The sequence below is a fragment of the Heterodontus francisci genome, chromosome 4 (assembly GCF_036365525.1).
Source record: "Heterodontus francisci isolate sHetFra1 chromosome 4, sHetFra1.hap1, whole genome shotgun sequence".
NCBI lineage: Eukaryota > Metazoa > Chordata > Chondrichthyes > Heterodontiformes > Heterodontidae > Heterodontus > Heterodontus francisci.
In genome coordinates, this window is record NC_090374.1 from 169,333,711 (window position 1) to 169,356,593 (window position 22,883).

At 44.1% G+C, this 22,883-nt stretch overlaps 1 protein-coding gene across 4 annotated transcripts in view; it reads left to right on the forward strand.

Annotated features, from left to right (window-relative positions):
- bnc2 (basonuclin zinc finger protein 2) overlaps nucleotides 1-22,883 on the forward strand; it is a 669,216-nt gene that overhangs the window by 292,873 nt on the left and 353,460 nt on the right. Inside the window, exon 1 of one of the 4 annotated variants that reach the window (XM_068030503.1) lies at nucleotides 8,321-8,600. The exons of the other annotated variants lie outside the window; for them this stretch is intronic. Within the exon in view, the coding sequence (XP_067886604.1) occupies nucleotides 8,598-8,600 (3 nt within the window). The 5' untranslated portion in view covers nucleotides 8,321-8,597. Of the gene's footprint in view, nucleotides 1-8,320; nucleotides 8,601-22,883 lie in introns of those variants that run through there. 4 annotated transcript variants of the gene reach the window in all.

Sequence of the window (22,883 nt, forward strand, 5' to 3'; positions counted from 1 at the left end):
TTTACCTTCAAACAGCTGCTCCCAATCTACATTCCCCAGCTCCTGCCGAATTTTGGTATAGTTGGCCTTCCCCCAATTTAGCACTCTTCCTTTAGGACCACTCTTGTCTTTGTCCATGAGTATTCTAAAACTTACGGAATTGTGATCATTATTCCCAAAGTAGTCCCCTACTGAAACTTCAACCACCTGGCCAGGCTCATTCCCCAACACCAGGTCCAGTATGGCCCCTTCCCGAGTTGGACTATTTACATACTGCTCTAGAAAACCCTCCTGGATGCACCTTACAAATTCTGCTCCATCTAGACCTCTAACACTAAGTGAATCCCAGTCAATGTTGGGAAAATTAAAATCTCCTATCACCACCACCCTGTTGCTCCTACATCTTTCCATAATCTGTTTACATATTTGTACCTCTATCTCACGCTCGCTGTTGGGAGGCCTGTAGTACAGCCCCAACATTGTTACTGCACCCTTCCTATTTCTGAGTTCTGCCCATATTGCCTCACTGCTCGAGTCCTCCATAGTGCCCTCCTTCAGCAAAGCTGTGATATCCTCTTTGACCAGTAATGCAACTCCTCCACCCCTTTTACCTCCCTCTCTATCCCGCCTGAAGCATCGATATCCTGGGATATTTAGTTGCCAATCATGCCCTTCCCTCAACCAAGTCTCAGTAATAGCAATAACATCATACTCCCAGGTACTAATCCAAGCCCTAAGTTCATCTGCCTTACCTACTACATTTCTTGCATTAAAACAAATGCACCTCAGACCACCAGTCCCTTTGCGTTCATCATCTGCTCCCTGTCTACTCTTTCCCTTAGTCACGCTGACTTCATTATCTAGTTCCTTACAGGCTTTAGTTACTACCTCCTTCCTGTCCACTGACCTCCTCATTTGGTTCCCATCTCCCTGCCACATTAGTTTAAACCCTCCCCAACAGCGTTAGCAAAAGCACCCCCAAGGACATTGGTTCCAGTCCGGCCCAGGTGTAGACCGTCCAATTTGTAATAGTCCCACCTCCCCCAGAACCGGTCCCAATGTCCCAAAAATCTGAACCCCTCCCTCCTGCACCATCTCTCAAGCCACGCATTCATCCTGAGTATTCTTTCATTTCTACTCTGACTGGCACTGGTAGCAATCCTGAGATTACTACCTCTGAGGTCCTACTTTTTAACTTGGCTCCTAACTCCCTAAATTCTGCTTGTAGGACCTCATCCCATTTTTTACCTATATCATTGGTGCCTATGTACACAATGACAACTGGCTGTTCACCCTCCCCTTTCAGAATGTTCTGCAGCTGATCTGAGACATCCCTGACCCGTGCACCTGGGAGGCAACATACCATTCGGGAGTCTCGTTTTCGACCACAGAACCGCCTATCTACTCCCCTTACAATCGAATCCCCGATAACTATAGCCCTTCCACTCTTTTTCCCGCCCTTCCGAACAGCAAAGCCAGCCACAGTGCCATGAACCTGGCTACTGCTGCCTTCCCCTGGTGAGCCATCTCCCTCAACAGTATCCAAAACGGTACACCTGTTTTGGAGGGAGATGACCGCAGGGGACACCTGCACTGCCTTCCTGCTCTTTCTCTGCCTTTTGATCACCCATTCCCTTTCTCCCTCAGCAATCCTAATCTGTGGTGTGACCAATTCGCTAAACGTGCTATCCACGACCTCCTCAGCATCGCGGATGCTCCAAAGTGAGTCCATCTGCAGCTCCAGAGCCGTCATGTGGTCTAACGAGCTGCAGCTGGACACACTTCCAGCACGTGAAGGAGTCAGGGACATCAGCCGTGTCCCTGAGCTCCCACATTGAGCAAGAGGAGCATAACACGGGTCTGAGATCTCCTGCCATTTTTAATATTAAGCTTAACTTAGTCTTAACTTAGATCAATGAAAAAGGAACGAAAAGTTTTTACCAATCACACGAAAAAAAAATAAATAGAAAAAGCCTTACCTTATCTGCACACCACCGAGTCCTTTTTTTTTGGTTAGAGGAGGAGGACGGGTGGGAGACACTACAGGTGTAGTGTCTCAGGTTCAGCCACTGCCCAAATATATAGGACTTACTTACCCAGCTGCCACCTCGCTCTCCCTGTCGCTGCTGCAAAAAGAAACTGCCGAAACAAAAAGGTAAGTTTATATTAGTTGTAAACTCACTTACCCAGCTGCCACCTCGCTCTCCCTGTCGCCGCTCCACATGAGCCTCACCCTGCCCTGCTTCATCTAACCCCATTAACACATCCTTATATTCCTTTCTCCTTCATGTGTTTATCTACCTTCCCCTTAAATGCATCAATGCTATTCACCTCAACCACTGCCTCTGGTAGTGATTTGCACATTCTCACCACTCTCTGGGTAAAGAATTCCGTATTAGATTTATTAATGACTATCTTGTATTTAGCAGTTACAAATGACATCCTATGTGACTGTGATAAAGGTAAACTTTCCCTCCTCATCCTTCGTGACCTGTCTGCAGCCTTTAACACAATTGACCACACCATCCTCCTCCAGTGCCTCTGCACTGTCGTCCAGCTGGGTGGGACTGCACTCGCCTGGTTCCATTCTTATCTATCTAATAGTAGCCAGAGTATCAATTGCTTCTCTTCCTGCTCCCACACCATTACCTCTGATGTCCGCCAAGGATCTATCCTTAATCTCCTCCCATTTCTCATCTACATGCTTCCCCTCGGTCACATCATCTGAAAACACAGCGTCAGTTTCCACATGTCCACTGACGACACTCAGCTTTATCTCACCACCACATTTCTCAACTCTTCCATTGTCTTTAAATTGTCAGGCTGCTCATGCGACATCCAGAATTGGATGAGCAGAAATTTCCTCCAATAATATATTGGAAGACTGAAGCCATTGTCTTTGGTCCCCGCCACAAACTCCATTCCCTAATGACCGACTCCATCCCACTCCCTGGCAACTATCTGAGGCTGAACCAGACTGTTCACAACTTCGGTGTCATATTTGACCCTGAGATGAACTTCTAACCACATCTGCATCATCGTTAAGATTTCTACCTCTGTAACATTGACCGACTCCACCCCTGCCTCAGCTCGTCTTCTGAAACCCTCATTCATGCCTTTGTTACCTCTAGACTTGACTATTCCAACACACTCCTGGCTGGCCTCCCACATTCCACCTTCCATAAACTTGACATCATCCAAAACTCTGTTGCCCATGTCTTAACTCTCACTAAGTCCCTTTCACCCATCACCAACTAGAGAACAGGCTATCCTAGACTGGGTATTGTGCAATGAGAAAGGATTAATTAACAATCTTGTTGTGCGGGGTCCCTTGGAGAGGAGCGACCATAACATGATAGAATTCTTCATTAAGATGGAGAATGAAATATTTGAATCCGAAACGAGGGTCCTGAATCTAAATAAAGGAAATTATGAAGGTGTGATGTGCGAGTTGGCCATATTAGGTTGGGGAACTTTACTAAAAGGGTTGACAGTGGATAGGCAATGGATAATATTTAAAGAACGTGTGCATGAATTACAACAATTATTCATTCCTGTCTGGCGCAAAAATAAAACCGGAAAGGTGGCTTAACCATGGCTTACAAAGAAATTAGGGATAGTATTAGATCTAAAGATGAGGATATAAAATTGCCAGAAAAAGCAGCAAGTCTGAGGATTGGGAGCAGTTTAGAATTCAGCAAAGGAGGACAAAGTGGTTGATTAAGCGGGGGAAAATAAAGTATGATAGCAAACTTGCAGGGAACATAAAAACTGACTGTAAAAGCTTCTATAAATATGTGAAGTCAAAAAGATTAGTGAAGAAAAATGTAGGTCCCTGACAGTCAGAAATGCGAGAAATTATAATGGGGAACAAAGAAATGGCAGAACAATTAAACACATACTTTGGCTCTGTGTTCATTAAGGAGGACACAAATAACTTCCCAGAAATGTTCGGAAACCAAGGGTCTAATGAGAGGGAGGAACTGAAGGAAATCAGTATTAGTAAAAAAAAAAAATAGTGCTAGGGAAATTAATGGGGTTAAAGGCTGACAAATCCCCAGGGCCTGATAATCTACATGCCAGAGTACTGAAGGAAGTGGCCCTGGAAATAGTGGATGCATTGGTGGTCATCTTCCAAAATTCTATAGCCTCTGGAGCAGTTCCTACAGATTGGAGGGTGGCAAATGTAACCCCACTATTTTTTAAAAAAAAGAGGGAGAGAAAAAAACAGGGAACTACAGACAAGTGAGCTTTACATCAGTAGTGGGGAAAATGCTCGAGTCTTTTATAAATGATGTGATAGCAGAACACCTGGAAAGCATAAACAGGATTGGGCAAAGTCAGCATGGATTTATGAAAGGGAAATCATGCTTAACAAATCTACTGGAGTTTTTTGAGAATGGAACTAATAGAATAGATAAAGGAGAACCAGTGGATGTGGTGTATTTGGATTTTCAGAAAGCTTTTGATAAGGTCGCACATAAGAGGTTAGTGTGCAAAATTAAAGCACATGGGATAGGGGGTAATATACTGGCATGGATTGAGAATTTGCTGACAGACAGGAAAGAGAGAGTAGAAATAAACGGGTCTTTTTCTGGGTGGCAGGCAGTGACTAGTGGGGTACTGCAGGGATCAGTGCTTGGGCCCCAGCTATTCACAATATATATTAATGACTTGGGTGAGGGAACTAAATGTAACATTTCCAAGTTTACAGATGACACAAAGCTGGGGGGGAAAGTAAGCTGTGAGGAGGATGCAAAGAGGCTCCAAAGTGATTTGGACAAGTTGGGTGAGTGGGCAGATGCAGTATAACGTGGATAAATGTGAGGTTATCCACTTTGGTTGTAAAGAGAGAAAGGCAGATTATTATCTGAATGGTGATAGATTGGGAAAGGGTAGGTGCAATGAGACCTGAGTGTCCTTGTACACCAGTCACTGAAAGCAAACATTCAGGTGCAGCAAGAAATTCGGAAGGCAAAATGATATGTTGGTCTTTGTTGCAAGAGGATTTGAGTACAGGAGCAAGGATGTCTTACTGCAGTTATACAGGGCCTTGGCGAGACCACATCTGGAGTATTGTGTACAGTTTTGGTCTCCTTATCTGAGGAATGATGATCTTGCCATGGAGGGATTGCAAAGAAGATTGACTCGGCTGATTCCTGGGATGGCAAGATTGACGTATGAGGAAAGATTGTGTCGGCTAGGCCTACATTCACTAGAGTTTAGAAGAATGAGAGGGGATCTCATAGAAGCCTATAAAATTCTAACAGGACTAGACAGGCTAGATGCAGGGAGGATGTTCCCGATGGCTGGGGAGTCCAGAACCAGGGGTCACAGTCTCAGGATACAGGGTATGCCATTGAGTACTGAGAGGAGAAATTTCTTCACTCAGAGGGTGGTGAATCTGTGGAGTTCTCTACCGCAGAAAGCAGTGGAGGCCAAGTCATTATATATATTCAAGAAGACGATAGATATATTAATGCCAAAGGGATCAAGGGATATGAGGAAAAAGCGGGAACAGGGTACTGAATTAGACCATCAGCCATGATCTTTTTTGAATGGCGGTGCAGGCCCGAAGGGCTGAATGGCCTACTCCTGCTCCTATTTTCTATTTCTATTTTTCACCCCCTGTGACTCACTGACCTACACTTGCTTCCGGTTAAGCAACATCTCAATTGTAAAATTCTCATTCTTGTTTTCAAATTCCTCCATGCCTCGCCCCTCCCTATGTCTGTTATCTCCTCCAGCCCCACAACCTTCCGAGATCTCTGCACTTCTCTAGTTCTGGCCCTTTGAGCATCTACAATTTTAATTGGTCCACTGGCACTGGAAGCTGTGCTTTCAATTGCCCAAATCCTAAGCTCTAGAATTTGCTCCCTAAACCTTTCTGCTTCTCTGCTGCTCTTTCCTCCTTTTAAAGTGCTCCTTAAACCTCCTTCTTTGACAAAGCTTTTGACCATCTGCTCTAACATTGGTGTCAAAATTTTGCTTTATAACACTCCTGTGAAGCAACTTGGGATGTTTTATTTTGTCAAAGATGCTATATAAATAAAAACAAAAAGAGCTGGAAATACTCAGCAGGTCGGGCAGCATCTGTGGAGAGAGAAGCAGAGTTAACATGTCAGGTCAGTGACCTTTCATCAGAATTCACTGGTCACTGACCAGAAACGTTAACTCTGCTTCTCTCTCCACAGATGCTGCCAGACTTGCTGAGTATTTCCAGCACTTTTTGTTTTTATTTCAGATTTCCAGCATCTGCAGTATTTTGCTTTTATTTTCGTGCTATATAATAGTTGTTGCTGCTGCCCCTTTGGACTGTTATCTTTTGGTGGCGATGCATTGGACTTTCATTCACATTTTTAATTGAATTGCTGCCTCTCACCAGGTCCAAAACCAGCCAGAAGGGAGATGGAGGATGGAGGGCTGAGGAGGGGGGGGGGGGGGGGGTGCAGAAGTGTTTCGATTTGGAGCAGAGCAGGGGCTGGGATCATGGCTGGAATTCTGATGTTTCCTTTACTGATGGTGAAAATTAAGCTGAAGGCTCATGAACAAAACACATCTATGTGAGAAAATCCAGGAACCAGCAGAAAATAATGGACTTGTACTTCATTTTTAAAAAAGAATTATTCTTTCTTGTTTCATACCTCACCTTTTGCAAACAGAAAAACTCTGTTTTTAAAAATTAGGCCTTTACTCGGCAGTTCAGAAATATTTTCATGCCAAGACTGGACAAGTGGATTCTGACAGTTATTCATTGATGTTTTATGGACAGGAGGGGGTCGGCTTGTTAAAATGTCTTCTCTGACAATGTAGCTTCCGAATGGGCTTTGCTTTACCACTTAGTGCCCGGCATTCCCATATTAACTAAAACATTCTGGAGAATTCCTACTTTTTTCCTTTGGAAATGTACATTTCAGAAGCGCATGTTTGTGTGAACATGCTACTCATTCCAGAGAAAACAAGGCATTCTCCTGCTTTTGTTCAAGAGGAGTCCGTCTGTTGTCTCATAAGCCCATACAGCACAGAAGGAAGCAATTCGGCCAGTCATGCCAAGACTGCCTCTTTGAAAGATCTGTCCCGTTAGGCCTGTACCCTTTCCCCTTAGCCCTCAACAAGGCCTTCCTATGGTGAACTCACAGCAAAGATATAGATGCTGTGTTGAAGGAAGGGCAGGGGATGGTTACGGATTGTGTATAGAAAACAGCACCTAACAGGGCAACCCTGCCCTGTGCAATCCTGGACAACTTGCACATTAGTCTGTCCCCTAACAGCAAGCTGAATCTGAGGGATTATGCAGAAACAGCAGGAACATTTTGATGGTAGTTTACACGCTATGCCTGACGATTTAGTTTCTTTTGCCATTCTTCTGATAACACCCAGTATTACCTGCTGACAGAAAATTCCACCCTCCTGCTCACTACCCACCCCCTGCAACCCCCCACTCCCCCCAAGACTCAAGGCAAGGTTTAGGGACAAAATTAACATTAATAATAAACAGCTGGAATCCAGACTTCCAGTAAAATAGATCACAAGAAAAAAATTGTGGATGTATGCATGTGTGTACATGTTTAGTCACTCCATGCATGTTTGCTTGTATGTGTGTGTGCGCTGGTGCTTGTGTGTATATATACATGTCCACCTCTCTCACACCTTTAAACTGTATTTTAAACTTTACTTTCTACTCTTGGTTTCTAAGAAACTGCAGCTGAAGGTTTTCACGACTGGCTGAAGTTTCTTTTTAGTTGCTGTAGTATCTGAGCCTATCAACAGCCTTACTGAGAGCAAAATAATGGAAAATATTTACAGCAGAGAATGGGTGCCTGAAGAGTTAATGCAATAACTGGAAGAGAACTCATACAGTAGTTCCCTACAGCAGCTTGTTTTAAAGTCTGGTCAGTCTGAACTTGCGACTCTTTCACTTCTGTCTGCAGTAATGAAGTCTATGTGTAAGTGACACATATATCACAATTCTGTCACAATCCTGAAGCAGGGCAAAGTTCAGAGAGAGGAGCTGGGTGTAGCTGCAGGAGGTCAGGGGCAAGCAGGAATGCTTTCTCAGTGCTGTGTCTGTGAGCTACTCCCTGGTCAGAATGAGCACAGTGCAGAGAGCCTCCTTGGCAGTGTTTAATGGCAGGATGATGTAGTCTGTTGTGACTTACTGCATTCCATTCAGGTTAAACTAGGGAAATGGCATTGTGTTAAAATTCCAAGTCGCATGAATGTTTTATTGCCACAAAAGTGCGTTTAGTTCTCGAGGGACGAAAGGGGGGGGGGGGTGGAGGAGGAGAGACGGTTCAGGAACTGCAAGCAGAATACTTCCTTGGAAAATGTTACCACTGGTGCGAGAGGCTGATTTGCTGTGACAGTCACTTTAGGAGGATTTCACATTTCTTAACTGTGGCTGTTTAGAATCTCGCAGTTGAGACAATTAACTGTTGAAGGAAATCTGACGATCCGCATGCAAGGGGCTGGGAGGTAGGGAGAAGGAATGTGCCAGAGTGGAGCAGAGTTGCCTGCTTGACAAAGTGCCAGAAACCCTAAAGCTGTTTTTGCAGTCTGCTGCAGGCCGCGAGTGATCTGTTAACTGTGTACAACTGACTGGGAGGCCACTGCAGCTCATGGTACTGTATGTTACCGCAATACTCCCTCATTCCTTCTCTCTCTCTCTCTCTCTCTTTCATTCTTTTTTAAGAAGACAGTAAGATAGCAAAAATGAACCGGAACACATGAATGTTAAAAGCTGTGCTTAACTAATCAAGTTAAATTATTTATTAGACGTCATTGTTGAATAAAGTAAGGGGCTTGTTTGAAAGATAAATGTCAGTGCTGGAAACGAAAAACTTTGGACTTGAGGTGATTGGAGGTTTGGATTTGCCGCGGCAGATTGCAGTCAAACTCTTTCAATGAAATTGTGGGGCAAATGATGTTTCATTCATCTTGTAGATTATTACAAGATACATTTGTTTTAACGTGTGTTCTGATACTGAAGCTTCCTGTCGCTGTGTAAGTGAAACTACAGCTTCAGTAATTTTTTTTAAAACGACTGTCACTGTGTGAGTCTCACACTCCGTTTCAAATTGCTGCAGCAATTTTCTCTTCAGTTGTTTTTACCTCATCCTTCCTTACGGGTTTTTGACTCCAGGCCTGGATTAAATGCACCACGAGTCGCAGCCCTCACCTTGGCGGCGTCCGCCAGCTATTCGGGCATGTGAGGCAGCGTGGCTTGCCAGTAACAATCTCTGTCCTCGGGCGATCTTCCTCACGCATCCCAGCGTGGCTTTGACCACTTCCCTGGATAGGAAGACGACTTTTGTTATCGCTCTCTAACCACATTGTGTAACTAATAAGCAAATAGCTTTGAAAAATCCCATTATCTTGTTCCACCACAAGCCAAATATTGGCCCAGCGTTTCCCGCAGTGGGACTTCTCACGGTGTGCCCCGTTAGACTTTCTCCTGCACCCTTTGGTTCAAACATGTCTTGGGAGTGTAAGCTGAAAACAGTGTGGCGAAGGCAACGGGGAACTCGGTGAACGACAGGATCAACAGTTTATCTCCTTAAGCAATGAGATTTGAAGATTGAGAAAGAAAAAGTCAAATGATTGAAAAGAGCGAAATAGAGGCAATTCAGGCCCAGATAGAAATGAAGGGAAAGAACAATTAGTTTCCACAGTTCCACAGTTTAAATTCTTTTCCTGGACCAGAGAGTTCGTAGCATTGCAGGAACATGAATCTCTTTAAAAGCCTCATTATGCTGTCAAGTACCAGCCCTAACTTTCTGTGGCAAGTTTAGTGGGTATTATTGCGATTTGCAATTCAAGAGAATCTCTCCCTCGCCACAAAGTGCTGGCGATGCACCTATTAATAACAACGTATATTTGGTACCTTTAATGTAATGAAACATCCCAAGACACCTTACAGGAGCATTGTAAAACAAAGTAGGACACTGAGCCACAAAAGGAGATATTGGGTCAGATGACCAAAAGCTTGGTCAAAGAGGTAGCTTTTATGGACTGTCTCTAAAGGAGGAAAGTGAGGTAGGGAGGGGATTCCAGAGCTTGCAGCCTGGGCAACTGAAGGTGTGGCCACCAATGGTGGAGTAATTAAAACCAGTGATGCACAAGAGGCCAGAACTGGAGGATCACAGAGATTTTGGAGATGGTGGGCTGGAGGAGATTACAGAGATAGGGTGGCCATGGAGGGATGAGAATTTTAGGTCAGCGAGCACAGGGGTCATAGGGCAACAGGACTTGGTGCGAGTTAATAACAGTGAAGGACCGAACATTAATTTGGCAGCAGAACCAGCCCGTTGAATATGTGAGCAGAAATGAATCCAGAATTGCCACTTGTTGTGTCCACCTTTGACGGCAGCAGCTTTATCCCAGCAGGCACTGTGGCTAATGAGGCAACTACAATAGGCCAGGCTTCTATACATTTACAGGGCTGCGTAGATTATGGAAAGGTGATTTAGAATTTGTAGGGAGAATGGACACAGGTTCAGTGCATGTTTGCCTTTGCTTATCCTGCCAGCACTTTCTACATGCATGTGGTTGTTAAGACTGTGATGCAGTACATGTTTTTTGTACATGTGTGGAATGGAATTGTTATTGAAGCGGTGGCTGACTCTGCCAGTATATATTTCTTGTGATAAAAATTAGACCTCATTGTACAGGTGTAAACTGGATGCAACAGGACGCGATTCTAGGGAGTGATGTCCTATGGCCCAAAAACGTTTGAGAAACATTTGACCAGGAAATGTCAGGCCATTTTTCAGCCATAGTGGGTGACTGCCTAAAACAACAACAACTTGCATTTATATAGCACCTTTAATGTGGTAAAACATCCTCAAATGTTTCACAGGATTGTTATCAAACTAAACTCGACATCAAACCACATGACGAGATATTGGGACAGATGGTCAAATGTTCAGTCAAAGAGGTTGGTTTTAAGGCACAGTTTAATGAAGGAGAGAGGTGGAGAGGTTTAGGGAGGAATTTCCAGAGCTTAGGGCCGAGGTAACTGAAGGCAAGGCTACCAAAGGTGGAGTGATGGAAATCGGGGATACACAAGAAGCCAGATTTGGAGGAGCTCAGAGATTCTTTTAAAATCTCATCTGGTGCCAGGAGGAGTGCCTCTCTCCCCCCTCGCTCTCTTCTCTCCCCCCTCGCTCTCTTCTCTCCCCCCCCTCGCTCTCTTCTCTCCCCCCCCTCGCTCTCTTCTCTCCCCCCCCTCGCTCTCTTCTCTCCCCCCCCTCGCTCTCTTCTCTCCCCCCCCTCGCTCTCTTCTCTCCCCCCCCTCGCTCTCTCCTCCCCCCCCTCGCTCTCTCCTCCCCCCCCTCGCTCTCTCCTCCCCCCCCCTCGCTCTCGCTTCCCCCCCGCCCCCATCTCTCTCGCTTCCCCCCCGCCCCCATCTCTCTCGCTTCTCCCCCCCCCCGCCCCCATCTCTCTCGCTTCTCCCCCCGCCCCCCCCAATCTCATCCCAGGATGTACCTGAGGGCCTCTTCTGGCAAGGTAGATGGTTTGTAGTTGGCTGACTCAGTCTCCTGGTGCTGGGATCAATCCTGGGGCCTCATATGGGAGCTGAACACTGGCCTTGTCGAATTTCAAGGCCATTTTTAAAAATCAAAACATATGATATGTTTAAAAATGCAAACCATCATGTTGTAATTGAGATTGCAGACACAGTAATTACTCTTCATACAACAGCACTCTCTTGGTGGACATTTCAATGCACTCCTTTGAGAATTAATGCCCTTTAGAATGACCTTGATGCAGTGACATTGCCCCTTTAAGTAGGACCAACAGCAAAATGATGAGTTACTGTAGACGATAGTGCAACATTCAGATGCAAACAAACTTTTTTTTATCTGTCTGTATACTAAGGCCTACTGCAGTATTGTGTCTATTAAACAAGTGTCTTCTGCCAGTGTAACCTCAATGTTATCAAGGGCCTTTCAGTTACCTCTCGCATCATTGCAGCATTCGTCTCATTGTGCCTGTATCGGCTCTATCCAAGACCTATCCAATTAGTCCCACACCCCCCTACTTTTTTCCCGTAACCTCGCAATTTTCTCCCCTTCAAGTGTTTATCCAATTCCCTTTTGAAAGTTACTATTGAATTTGCTTCCACTGCCTTTTCAGGCATTGCATTCCAGATCATAACAACTCGCTGTGTGTAAAAAAAAAAATCCCTTCATCTCCCCTCTGATTCTTTTGCCAATTATCTTAAATCTGTGTCCTCTGGTTACCAACCCTCCTGCCGTTGGAAACAGTTGGCCTGTTGTCCACCTCCCCATTGGTGGTCGTGTCTTCAGCTCCTTGTCCTAAAACACTGTCATTCCTTCTCTAAACCCCTTTCGTCTCTCCACTCTTGCATCCATTAACACCCACCATAAAACCCCACTCCTCGACCAAACTTTTGGTAACCTCTCCTAATGTGTGGCGCAGTGACCATTTTCTGCCTTTATATGGGAGTGCTTCTATGTTCTATATAAATGCAAATTGTTGTTATACAATTATGGATAATTACGCCAGAATTATTATTTCCATTGTGAGCTGCTGCTTACAGCAGTTATTTTAAGTACAGCTTCAGCTTGTGGTATCACAAAGCTTCACTTTGCTTACACTGTTAGTGGGAAGCCTCCATTTGTGATGTTGCAATCAAGGGGTTGCTCCACACAGTCAACTTCTAACATTTATAATGTTTTATGACCAATTTTGGGCAGGGGGTGGGGGGGATATCTTCCATTTAAGAACCAAGGACATTTCTATGCATGTAAGTATTTTTCAAAATATCTCACACAAAATGATAGACTTCTGAAATTATATTTCTACTATTTATTAAGACCCATTACTGTCTGTCACAAATAATCACTTAACTACTTGTACCTTTTTTGGAAGCATTTGTTAAAAGAAAATCATGCTCAGCCTTCCTCACAATTATGATGAAAAGATTTATGGGGGTCATAAACTTAATGACCAATTGACTGTGAAGCAGAACCTATTTTATGAGCAACCTGCAAAATATGGCGTGCGCAGTAGACCCTGTGGCCACAGTAATTGTTCCACTGACTATTATTGTTAAAGGGTCATTTACCTTTTACTTTTTGATTGTCTGAATTCAAGGTCTATTAAAACATCAGCGGCTTAAAGTAGAGGGATTCTACTCATGTCATGTTGTGTCTGCTCTACATAAAATAGACAGCATTCCCATGATCAAGCTCTACTGTCTTTTAGGTGAGGATTTGCAGCTCCATCTCTGTATCGGTGCTGCCTGCTCACGAGGTACCAGTCACATTGCAGGTTCTGGTCCCAGTCAGTTCCTGGGGAGTGTGACATAATGTTAATGTTAGTCATGGCTCAGTGGGTAACACTCGAGCCTCTGAGTCATATGGTTGTGTGTTCAAGTTCCACTCCAGAAACCTGAGCACAAAAATCTCGGCTGACACTCTAGTACCTTGCTGAGGAACTGCTGTCTTTTTGGATGAGATGCTAAACTGAGATCCCGTCTGCCCTCAGGTGGGTGTAAAAGATCCCATTGCACTATTGTGAACAAGAGCAGGGGAGTCACCCTGATCTCCTGGACCAATATTTATCCCTCAATCAACCTCACTAAAAACAGATTATCTCATCACTATCACATTGCTGTGTGCAAATTGGCTGCTGTGTTTCCTACACTACAACAGTGATTACACTTCAAAAGTCCTTTGGCTGTAAAGCAATTTAGGACATCCTAAGGTCGTAAAAAGTGCTATATAAATGCAAGTGTCTTTCTGGATAGAGAGAAACTGTATGCTTTGTTGGGACAGTGCAGAGCAAGGGGGGCATAAACTTAAAATTAGATAGGCCATTCACAAATGGTAGTGGAAATCTGGAATTCTCTCTCCCAAAAAGCTGTTGAGGTTGGAGGACAATTGAAAATTTCAAAATTCCGACTGATAGATTTTTGTTGGGTAAGGATTATGGAACTAAGGCAGATAGATGAGTTAAGATACAGATCAGCCATGAACTAATTGAATGACAGAACAGGCTTGAGGGTCTGAATGGCCTCCTATTTCTATGTTCCTGTCTGATTTCTACAACAAACAGAAAATGGCTGGAAACACTCAGTATGTGTGGAGAGAACAGAGAAATAAAAGTTTCTCACTGTGGACCCTTCACCGGAACTGCTCTGTATTTAAATGCTGACATGTTATGGTTGCCAACCCTCCAGGACTGGCCTGGAGTCTCCAGCAATTGAGGATTAATCGTCAGGACACTAGCGCCAGCAAAACCAATGAGAAAATCATAGGTTTCTTTGAACACTTCAGCTTTATTAGTTATAAAAGTATTGGAGATTGGGGATAAAAGGTTGTTTGACTGAGAGTCATTTAGACGACTAAGAGTCTGTTCGCTTTACGATTGGTCATTGGAAAGCTAAGCGTCGTGTTGGGGAAAGTTTGTGGGTGGGCTGATTGGAGGCCATGAGATGAAGCCTCCAGGAATACGTCCAGCCAGAGTTGGTAACCCTAGCACATGTGCACGGTTAATGCACCATTTATTATTAACAAAGATAAAGACTCACATTTATATAGCACCTTTCACAACCTCAGGATGCCCAAAGCACTTCACAGTATTTTTGGAGTGTAGTCATTGTCGTATTGTAAGCCAGTTTGCACACAGGAAGCTTCCCCCCAGCAGCAATGTGATACCAGCCAGATAATCTGTTTTCATGGAGAGCCAACAGAATCTCTGTTAAGGTTAAAAAGATTTAAGTTTATGTTTAAGCTGTACTCCCAGTGGTCCAAGGGACTTTTAAATCTAACCTTGTATCAGGCTGCTGTTACATTGCATTACATTTTGAAGTGTGCAGTGCTTTGTTTTACATTGTACCGGTAGGAGATGTTCTGGAGTGGGCACCGAGGAGAGTTTTATGTCGTGTATCTCCAGAGGTGATTTCGAATGTGGATCTAACTAGTGAACACTGCTGGGAATAAACCAGCATTTGTATTGGGGAGTTTTTTTTTTACGTTGCACACTGCAGAAGTGGAGTGTTTCATATTGTGCTGCATGGTATTCCAGGAATAGGTCATGCTCTATAACCCTGTCTGGACTGGTAACAATCTGTAAATTGAAACTTACTCTTTGCTGTCTCATTGCTAAAAGGTAGGACAGGCTTCTTTCCAAGAAGTGCCTAGTTCTGTTTGTTTGGGGAGAGCAGTAGCTTCTTGTGCCTTTATCCTGGAGCTATGATCCACTTTCACTTGATTGGCATTCAGAGACAACAGTTTGTCATTGAGAGAGAGTGAGGGAAATGTCTGTTTTTGACAGAAGTCTTGCATTTATATGGCATCTTTTTATAACCTCAGGACTTCGCCATGTGCTCAACAGACAATGAAGTACTGAACTGTAGTCACTGTTCTAATATTAAAAAACACAACAAGATCCCACAAACAGCAATGTGATAATGACCAGATAATCGGTTTTGTGATGTTGATTGAGGGATAAACATTGGCCAGGACACCAGGGAGAACACCACCCCACCACCCACCCGCTCTACAAAGTAGTGCTACGGAATCTTTTACACCCCTCTGAAAGGTCAGACAGGGTTCAGCTTAATGTTTCATCCAAAAGACAGCACCTCCAACAGTGCAGCACTCCCTCACTACTGCAGTGTTGGCTTGGATTTTGTATTGTCTCTGGATTGGGAATTGAGTCCATGACAGTCTAACTCTGAGGCAAGAGCACTACCTGCTGAGCTATGGCTAGTAATATGCACAAGGTCTAGACTATGACAAGTTAAGATCGGTACACCAACATTTGGCTGTGTCACAGTGTTTTATTGCTTTAAATTTCTGTTGTGTACTGGTGCTCAGCTCAATTTGGCTGGTGACAATTTATAATCAACAGGGGGAGTCTCTGGAGAGAAATGGCAGTTCTTCAAGGAAGAAAAGAGAACGTCTCTTTATTCATATGGATTTTGCACTGAGTTACATCTTAATAGTGTTATTTGTTGAATTAATTCAAGGAAGCCATTATGGTAACATGCTCTCAGTCACTGAAGTCCTGGTGTAAATTTCCATAAAATTTAAATGAGGTGTTTCCTGTAATTAATGAACATTTGCTGCTACTCTCTGCTCTGAATTGTAATTAACTGTGATCACGCGTGTTTAGTGATGACAGTGCTCCTATAATGGTTTGACAAGCTGGTGAGATTATGTCAGGTTACAAAACAACCTACAGCACATGGCTGAGGTGTCAGGCTGGTTAGCTCAGGAAACTGGGATGGTGAGGCACACAAGTGATTTGCATGGATGACTGCACAGAGTGAATGTCTTTATCTGTGCATTTTGTTGACCGAACTTAATTGTATTTAAAGATATTATAAGCCTTTCCGAATATATATCCACAGAGAGTCTTAGAGTCTTACTGCACAGGAGAAGCCTTCTGCCCATCGTCTCTGTGCTGGCTCTTTGAAAGAGCTATCCAATTAGTCCCATTCACCACCCGGCCCCCCCCCCCACCCCCCGGTCTTTTTCCATAGCCCTGCAAATGTTACCTTTTCAACTATTTATCCAATTCCCTTTTGAAAGTAGCCATTGAATCTGCTTCCATCGCTGTTTAAGGTAGCGTATGCCAGATCACAACTCACTGTGTTTAAAAAAAAAAGTCCTCATCTCTCATCTGAATCTTATGCCAATCATCTTAAATCTCTGTTCTTTGGTTACCATTTCTCCTGCCTGTGGAAACAGAGTAAATAAGGAGAAACTATCAATACTCTTTTTAATTATTTTGAACACCTCTATCAAATCTTTCCTTAACCTCCTCTACTCCAAGGATAACAATCCCAGCTTCTCCAGTCTCTCTCATACCTGAAGTCCCTCATCCTTGTATCAGTATCTTATTTATACACTGTTGGACCTTGTGTGTTGATGTACACCGTGAAGTACAAAATCGGGTGTATGTTCAGTATATATTTTACGTAGAAGTGAAGAGAGATCAGGGATTCTATGGACGCAGTAGGGGTCCTGCTGCCAGGCCTAAAAGCAGAAGATGGCCCCGTTTCAGCAGGCAGCAGCTGCTGCCGGGGCTGCTGTCCCTTTTAAGGACAGTAGCCCACTCCCAAGGACTGCCAGCCAATTAGAGGGCTGGCAGCTCAGCAGCCTCAGGTGTTGGCAATGCTGAGGCTGATGGATGAGGCTGCATTGATGGCTGTACACCCTCAAATCAGGTAAGTGGGGTCTAGGGGTGCCAGGACTAGTCAGTCAAGCAGGCAGGCCCCGGTGAGGGGCGGTGGGGGGGGGTGGGGGGGTGCGGGTGTTGGTGTTGGGCAGTCGCTGAGGGCAGACGGCACCGTTGCTGTGGGGGAGGCCATTGCTGCTGGGGGGACCCCTCTGAGGGCCAAATAGTGCCTGAAAGGAAGGGATTCCCCCACCTCAGAGGTTGCCAGGGTTTACCAGGCAGTCTCCCCATGTGGCAGAGAACCCCCTTTCCCCCCCACTCCCCAAGTGCTGGTAAAATGCTAGCAGAGGTCGGAAAAGGCCCATAATTGGCCACTTAAGTGGCTCAATTGGACTCCGGGTGGGCGGGCTGTCTGTGACCATTCCCCACCCCTGGCAAGGTGGCATGGCGGCAGGAAGATGGGCACACCACCCGTTGCCTTTTGTGTGCCATTTTTGCCAGCCTTTCTGGCTCCAGTCTGTCCCCAAAGGGCTGCTAAAACCCAGCCTCTGCTGGCCCAAGCAGATCTGTGATTTGGAAAGTTTTTTTTTGAGATATGCTCAGAGACAGTAAAATAAGTGTTAAAACTAGGTTCAAGTCCCATTTCAGAGACTTGAGCACATTATGTAGGTTGACACTCCCAGTGCACTACTGAGGAAGTGCTGCACTGTCAGAAGTGCCATCTTTCAGATGAGATGTTAAACCTAGGCTCTGTCTGCCCTCTCAAGTGGATGTTAAAGATCCCACAGCCACTATTGGAAGAAGAGCAGGGGAGTTCTCCCCGGTGTCCTGACCAATATTTATCTCTCAACCAGCATCACTAAAACAGATTATCTTGTCATTATCACATTGTTGTTTGCGGGAGCTTGCTGTGCGCAAATTGGTTAAAATATTCCCTGCATTATAACAGTGACTACAGTTTGCCTATAAACACTTTGGAATGTTCTGAAGTCGTGAAAGGTTCTATAGAAATGCAAGTATTTCTTTAATATATTCGCTAAGGAAGAGTGACAGAATTTAATCAAAGCCTGAAGTAATTCAATAAGACCTTGAATTTATAGAGCGTCTTTCAGGTCCTCAGGATATCCTTTATCCTGGGGTCTAACCCTGTAGATTCACCAAAACCTGGGTTTGTGAATCTGCCGCTCGGGTAAGAGGGGCTGGATTTAAAAGTTGCAAAAGCCAGACCCTGACTCATGGACCACAATCCGAATTAAAACAGCACCGATACTAAAGTAGCTGCACTGTATATAAAAAAAAAAATTAGAAGCACATCATCTGCCTGTTTTGCTCTCTAGAATAGCTCCAGAATGTCGCACGATTTCATAGTGAGAGGTGGTCATAATCTCGGTAATTGCTAATCCGCCCTAAATCTGACTTGAAATTACACTTCCAGCAGGTATTACCATTCCCTACTTGTTCAACTGGTCCCTGCGTGGAAGTCAGTCTATTGGGGATGCTTTATCATGTGGACACGCTACCACTGGGCACTAGAACAAGACTGAGACTGTCAGAGCTCCCATTAATTGACACTGGGGGGTGCCGTGAAGTAGTGATGTACCAGTCTATTGTGACCTATTGTTGTGATATACTGTATGCTGATAATTGGAAACCATGATCATTGAAAGGCCAAAAAAGGAAAATAAAATCTAAATATTGCCAATGGCTGGATTGTTGATCATTAAGAAATGATCTGCATCACTGTCATTCAGCAGTGAAAGCTGACACACATACACATATTGAGACAATGAAAGTTTTACAATCGGAGCGTGCAACTACAATGATGAATTTTCCAGATTTGAAAGGCTTGCATGTCAGCACACGCTGAATAAAAAGAATTGTTGACCATTCGGTGTGTTGATGTGTCACAACCAGCAGTTTAGCAATTCCTACTGCTATCAAGACAGAAAATGCTGGGATTGCAAGCCAAGAGGTGAGTTTTTGAAAGAGAAATACAAGTTAACGTTATGGTCCCACCCCACCCAAATGTTAACCTTATCTCACTCTCTCAGAAGCTGATGAACCTTTTGTACATTGGCGTTTTTTTATGATGACTTCCCAACATTTGTGGGTATATAGAATCATAGAATTGCACAACACAGAAGGAAACCATTCGGCCCATTGTGCCTGTGTCAGCTCTTTGAGATATCCAATTAATCCCACTCCCCTGCCCTTTCCCCATTGCCCAGCAAATGTTTCCCCTTCAAGTATTTATCCAGTTCCCTTTTGAAAGTTATTATTGAATCTGCTTCCACCAACCTTTCAGGCAGCGCATTCCAGATCACAATAACTTGCTGTGTGTAAAAAAAAAAAAAAATTTTCTCCCCCTGGTTCTTTTGCTTTTGTCTTCTTATTAGTTACTGATGGTTTTCAAAACATTTGATTCAAGGAGGACAGCAGAGACTGTGTCGGAAGAACAACAGCAGTGACTTCTGGCCTGCAAGGCAGAAAGAAGGCAGTGGGGGAGGAAGGGTGTAGTCATTGCCCTGGGAGAAAGCAAATAATGTTGGGACCGAGTGCGAATGATAGAATGTTTTGCAAAGTGCCACATTCTGCCCAGGTTAGGATTGATCTAACCAGTTTATATCTGGGCCTGATTACAACAGATGGCCAAATTAGTGAAAGATTCTGTTTATAGATTAATCATGAGTGGCGGTCATAGTTATCATTTCCTTAAAATGAATATGACAGACAAATGGTAATCTCCTGACACAAAGCAAAATGATTTATCCCGCATCCTTGATGGTAATGATAGTAGGTCCTGTTTCTCACTTTGTGCAATTGCTAGTAACTTTTTTTAAAAAAGTTATTTTTAATTGAGCCGTGTCCAGTCAGGGACGGTGCAGCTCAGCGGCGGTGACCCTTATCCCACGCAGGCTGAGGCTCTGACTTGCTCTGCGGTACTCCAGGTTACTTAGCTGACCAGGGGAGTGAGTGAATTCCATGTGTTTATCCATGATTTCACTTTTGAAATACAGCCTCCATGGACCATTCCGAAAGGAAAATGACTCTTTAAAAATGTAGTAGTCAATGTGTCCACAATGTGCATGTGTGACACATGTTCCTTTTGTCTTTTCATCTGCTGGAACAGCCAGACAGTTTCCTGCCGTTTTCATTCCAGCGATTGACAAATGATTGCCAGATGTGAGCTCTTTCCAATGATTCTTCCTCTCTGCGAACCTGTGGAGATGGGTTATTTCATACTCCCTGTCCATTTTATCTCCTTTCGCATCTGCCACAGTTTAAAGGCAATGGCCTCCGTATGTGGGCTTTCTGATCATCGTGATCATTCTCTCTCTCTCTCACAGGAGGAATGAGGTAACACTGACACAGCAACAAAGACCAGCTTCTGCATTTAATAAGTTAATCATTAACATATTTTAATGGCTCGGTTACGAATAATGCAGGTATTGAATACACAACCACTAATGTCTCATGTCATTAAAATACAACGACAACATAGAGAGGCCAAGACTAGAAGGAATGACACCTTCAATAAACTTTAACTGCCATCATTTACTCATAATTCTAAATTTTAATAGGAACCCCAATTCCATGTGTTTTACTGAGAGGGCTGGGCACAGTCGGGATAATTTTCGTGTTGCAGTTTACTGGGTTTTTAATTACTGACCATAAATAATGATGAAACGCAAACACTTGCCACTGATCGACCCCTGATTAAAGGAGTTAAAAACGTTCTGCAAAATAATGACAGAAAAAAGTTGGCAGTAGTTTAGAGGATTGCTGAGACTCCGAGCCCAGGTGCAGTCAGGCTGGGAGCAGGGGGTGCTGTTGTCAAGGGGAATTATCAAGAAACCTTCTGCACTGTCAGAGGCTGGGAGATGAACATTAATACTGAATTCCTCAGCACTACCACCAATCTGCTCCCACACTGCAGACACACACACACTGCAGACACACTATACTAATATAGAAATCCTGCTCATACTCAAACATTGTCAAACACACATGTAGACACATACACCAGATATACACAAACACAGGTACATACCACCAAACATTGTGCACGCACATACACGTTAGAAAAGTAATAGCCTCTTACACACTAACCATCAAAAGCTCTCACACACAAACAAAATAGATATATTATACTTACAATGTATAAACACCCACATTCACATACAAAGTTTTGCATTCGTGCATACTTTCACTCTGAGATCGGTGTAAATTTTTGAAAAATGTATAATTGATTTACCAACATATATGAAAGCTGGATAAGATTGGAGTCGATCTCTTTAAGTTAATAACTCATTCCATCTTATACTTCTGATCTATTGTGAATGCTATTTAATTAGCCTTTCAGTATTTTCCTAAATGGCCTGAAATGATGGAAATGCTTGTTGCAGGTTGGCTTTTTTTGTGAATGGTTAAATGGAACGAGTCCTGTGTTTCCTGTCTATCTGAAACTGTAACTTAGGAAATGAACAAAGTCCAATAAAAGTTTGGAAGAATCTGTGTGAGGCAAACAGCTTTTTTTTTTAATGAATGTATTTTTTGAACAGAATTCTCCACTCACATGCCCACTGTGTGTTGCTGCTTCCTGCTCCTCTCACACTGGGCTACCCATGGAGACAGTGAGGTGCTAAGCAGAGGGGGTGTCACCTGGTCTGTGCACTGAGGGAATGTCCTTGAGAGAACGGCTTGTCACCAGCCATCAATGGAGAGACTGCCGCAGTGGTCTCTGAACATCTGGCAGCTCAGCACAGGAAGCTGAGAAGAGGGGGGTGTCATTAATTGTGATGAAATAATTTAAACCATCAGGAATAAATGAGGCTGTTAAGCTAAGTTCAGATTCCATTTGCTGTGCACACATGTTTCAGACTGCCTTGTGTTGAGCTTAAATTACAGTCCGACCTGTCAGAATGTAAGAGTCATGTTCATTGTGCAAAGATTTCTCTCTCTTCTGCGCTGCTCTCCCTTTTGTAAGATTGTTTATTATTTCCCCTTCTCTCCCCTCTCCATTCCCTAAACATGAGCTGTTTGGAGGCCTCTCTGCATTATTCAGAAGCAACCACTAAGACCCACTGCTACATCAGGCTCCATCCCTCTTCAGTTGCCCCCTGTTCAGGACTGGGATCTCGAGTGGCAAGCAGAGAAACAATTAGTGTTCCTTTACCTGGTGAATCAGTACGTTATTCACCAGACCAATCATTAGCATTTCACCTCACACAATTTTGTGACAGTGAATGTTTCCATCCAGACAGAGAGAGCAGAATGATCAGACTTAGAGGGATGGATTTTACCAGCCCCTCTGTGTCATGGGTCATGGCGGGGTGGCCCATAAAATGCTTGCGGGAGCGGCCCGCCACGACCCACGACACTGAGAAGGCCCCGCCGGATATTAGTGGCAGCGGCAAGGCTTTGGTGTGGCAGCCCCCGCCACCAAGTGGCGGGGCCTTCATTAACATATTGAAATAAGGGTAATAAAAATGCTAATTAACTTACCTGCTCCCGGCAGCCGTCCCACACCGATTTTATGGCCACCGGCCGCAACTCGCGCGCCTTCTGAACTCCCTACAGAGTTCTGAGGTGAGATAATGGTGGTGGTGGGGAGGAGTCAGATTATCAGTGCGGGAGATGCAGGGAAGCGGGAAAAACCTTTTTCATTGGTTGTGGGGATGGTGGGAAGGGGTTTAGGGTAAAAGGGAATAAAGTTGGCGGGGAAGGTCATTAGTGATAACTAATTT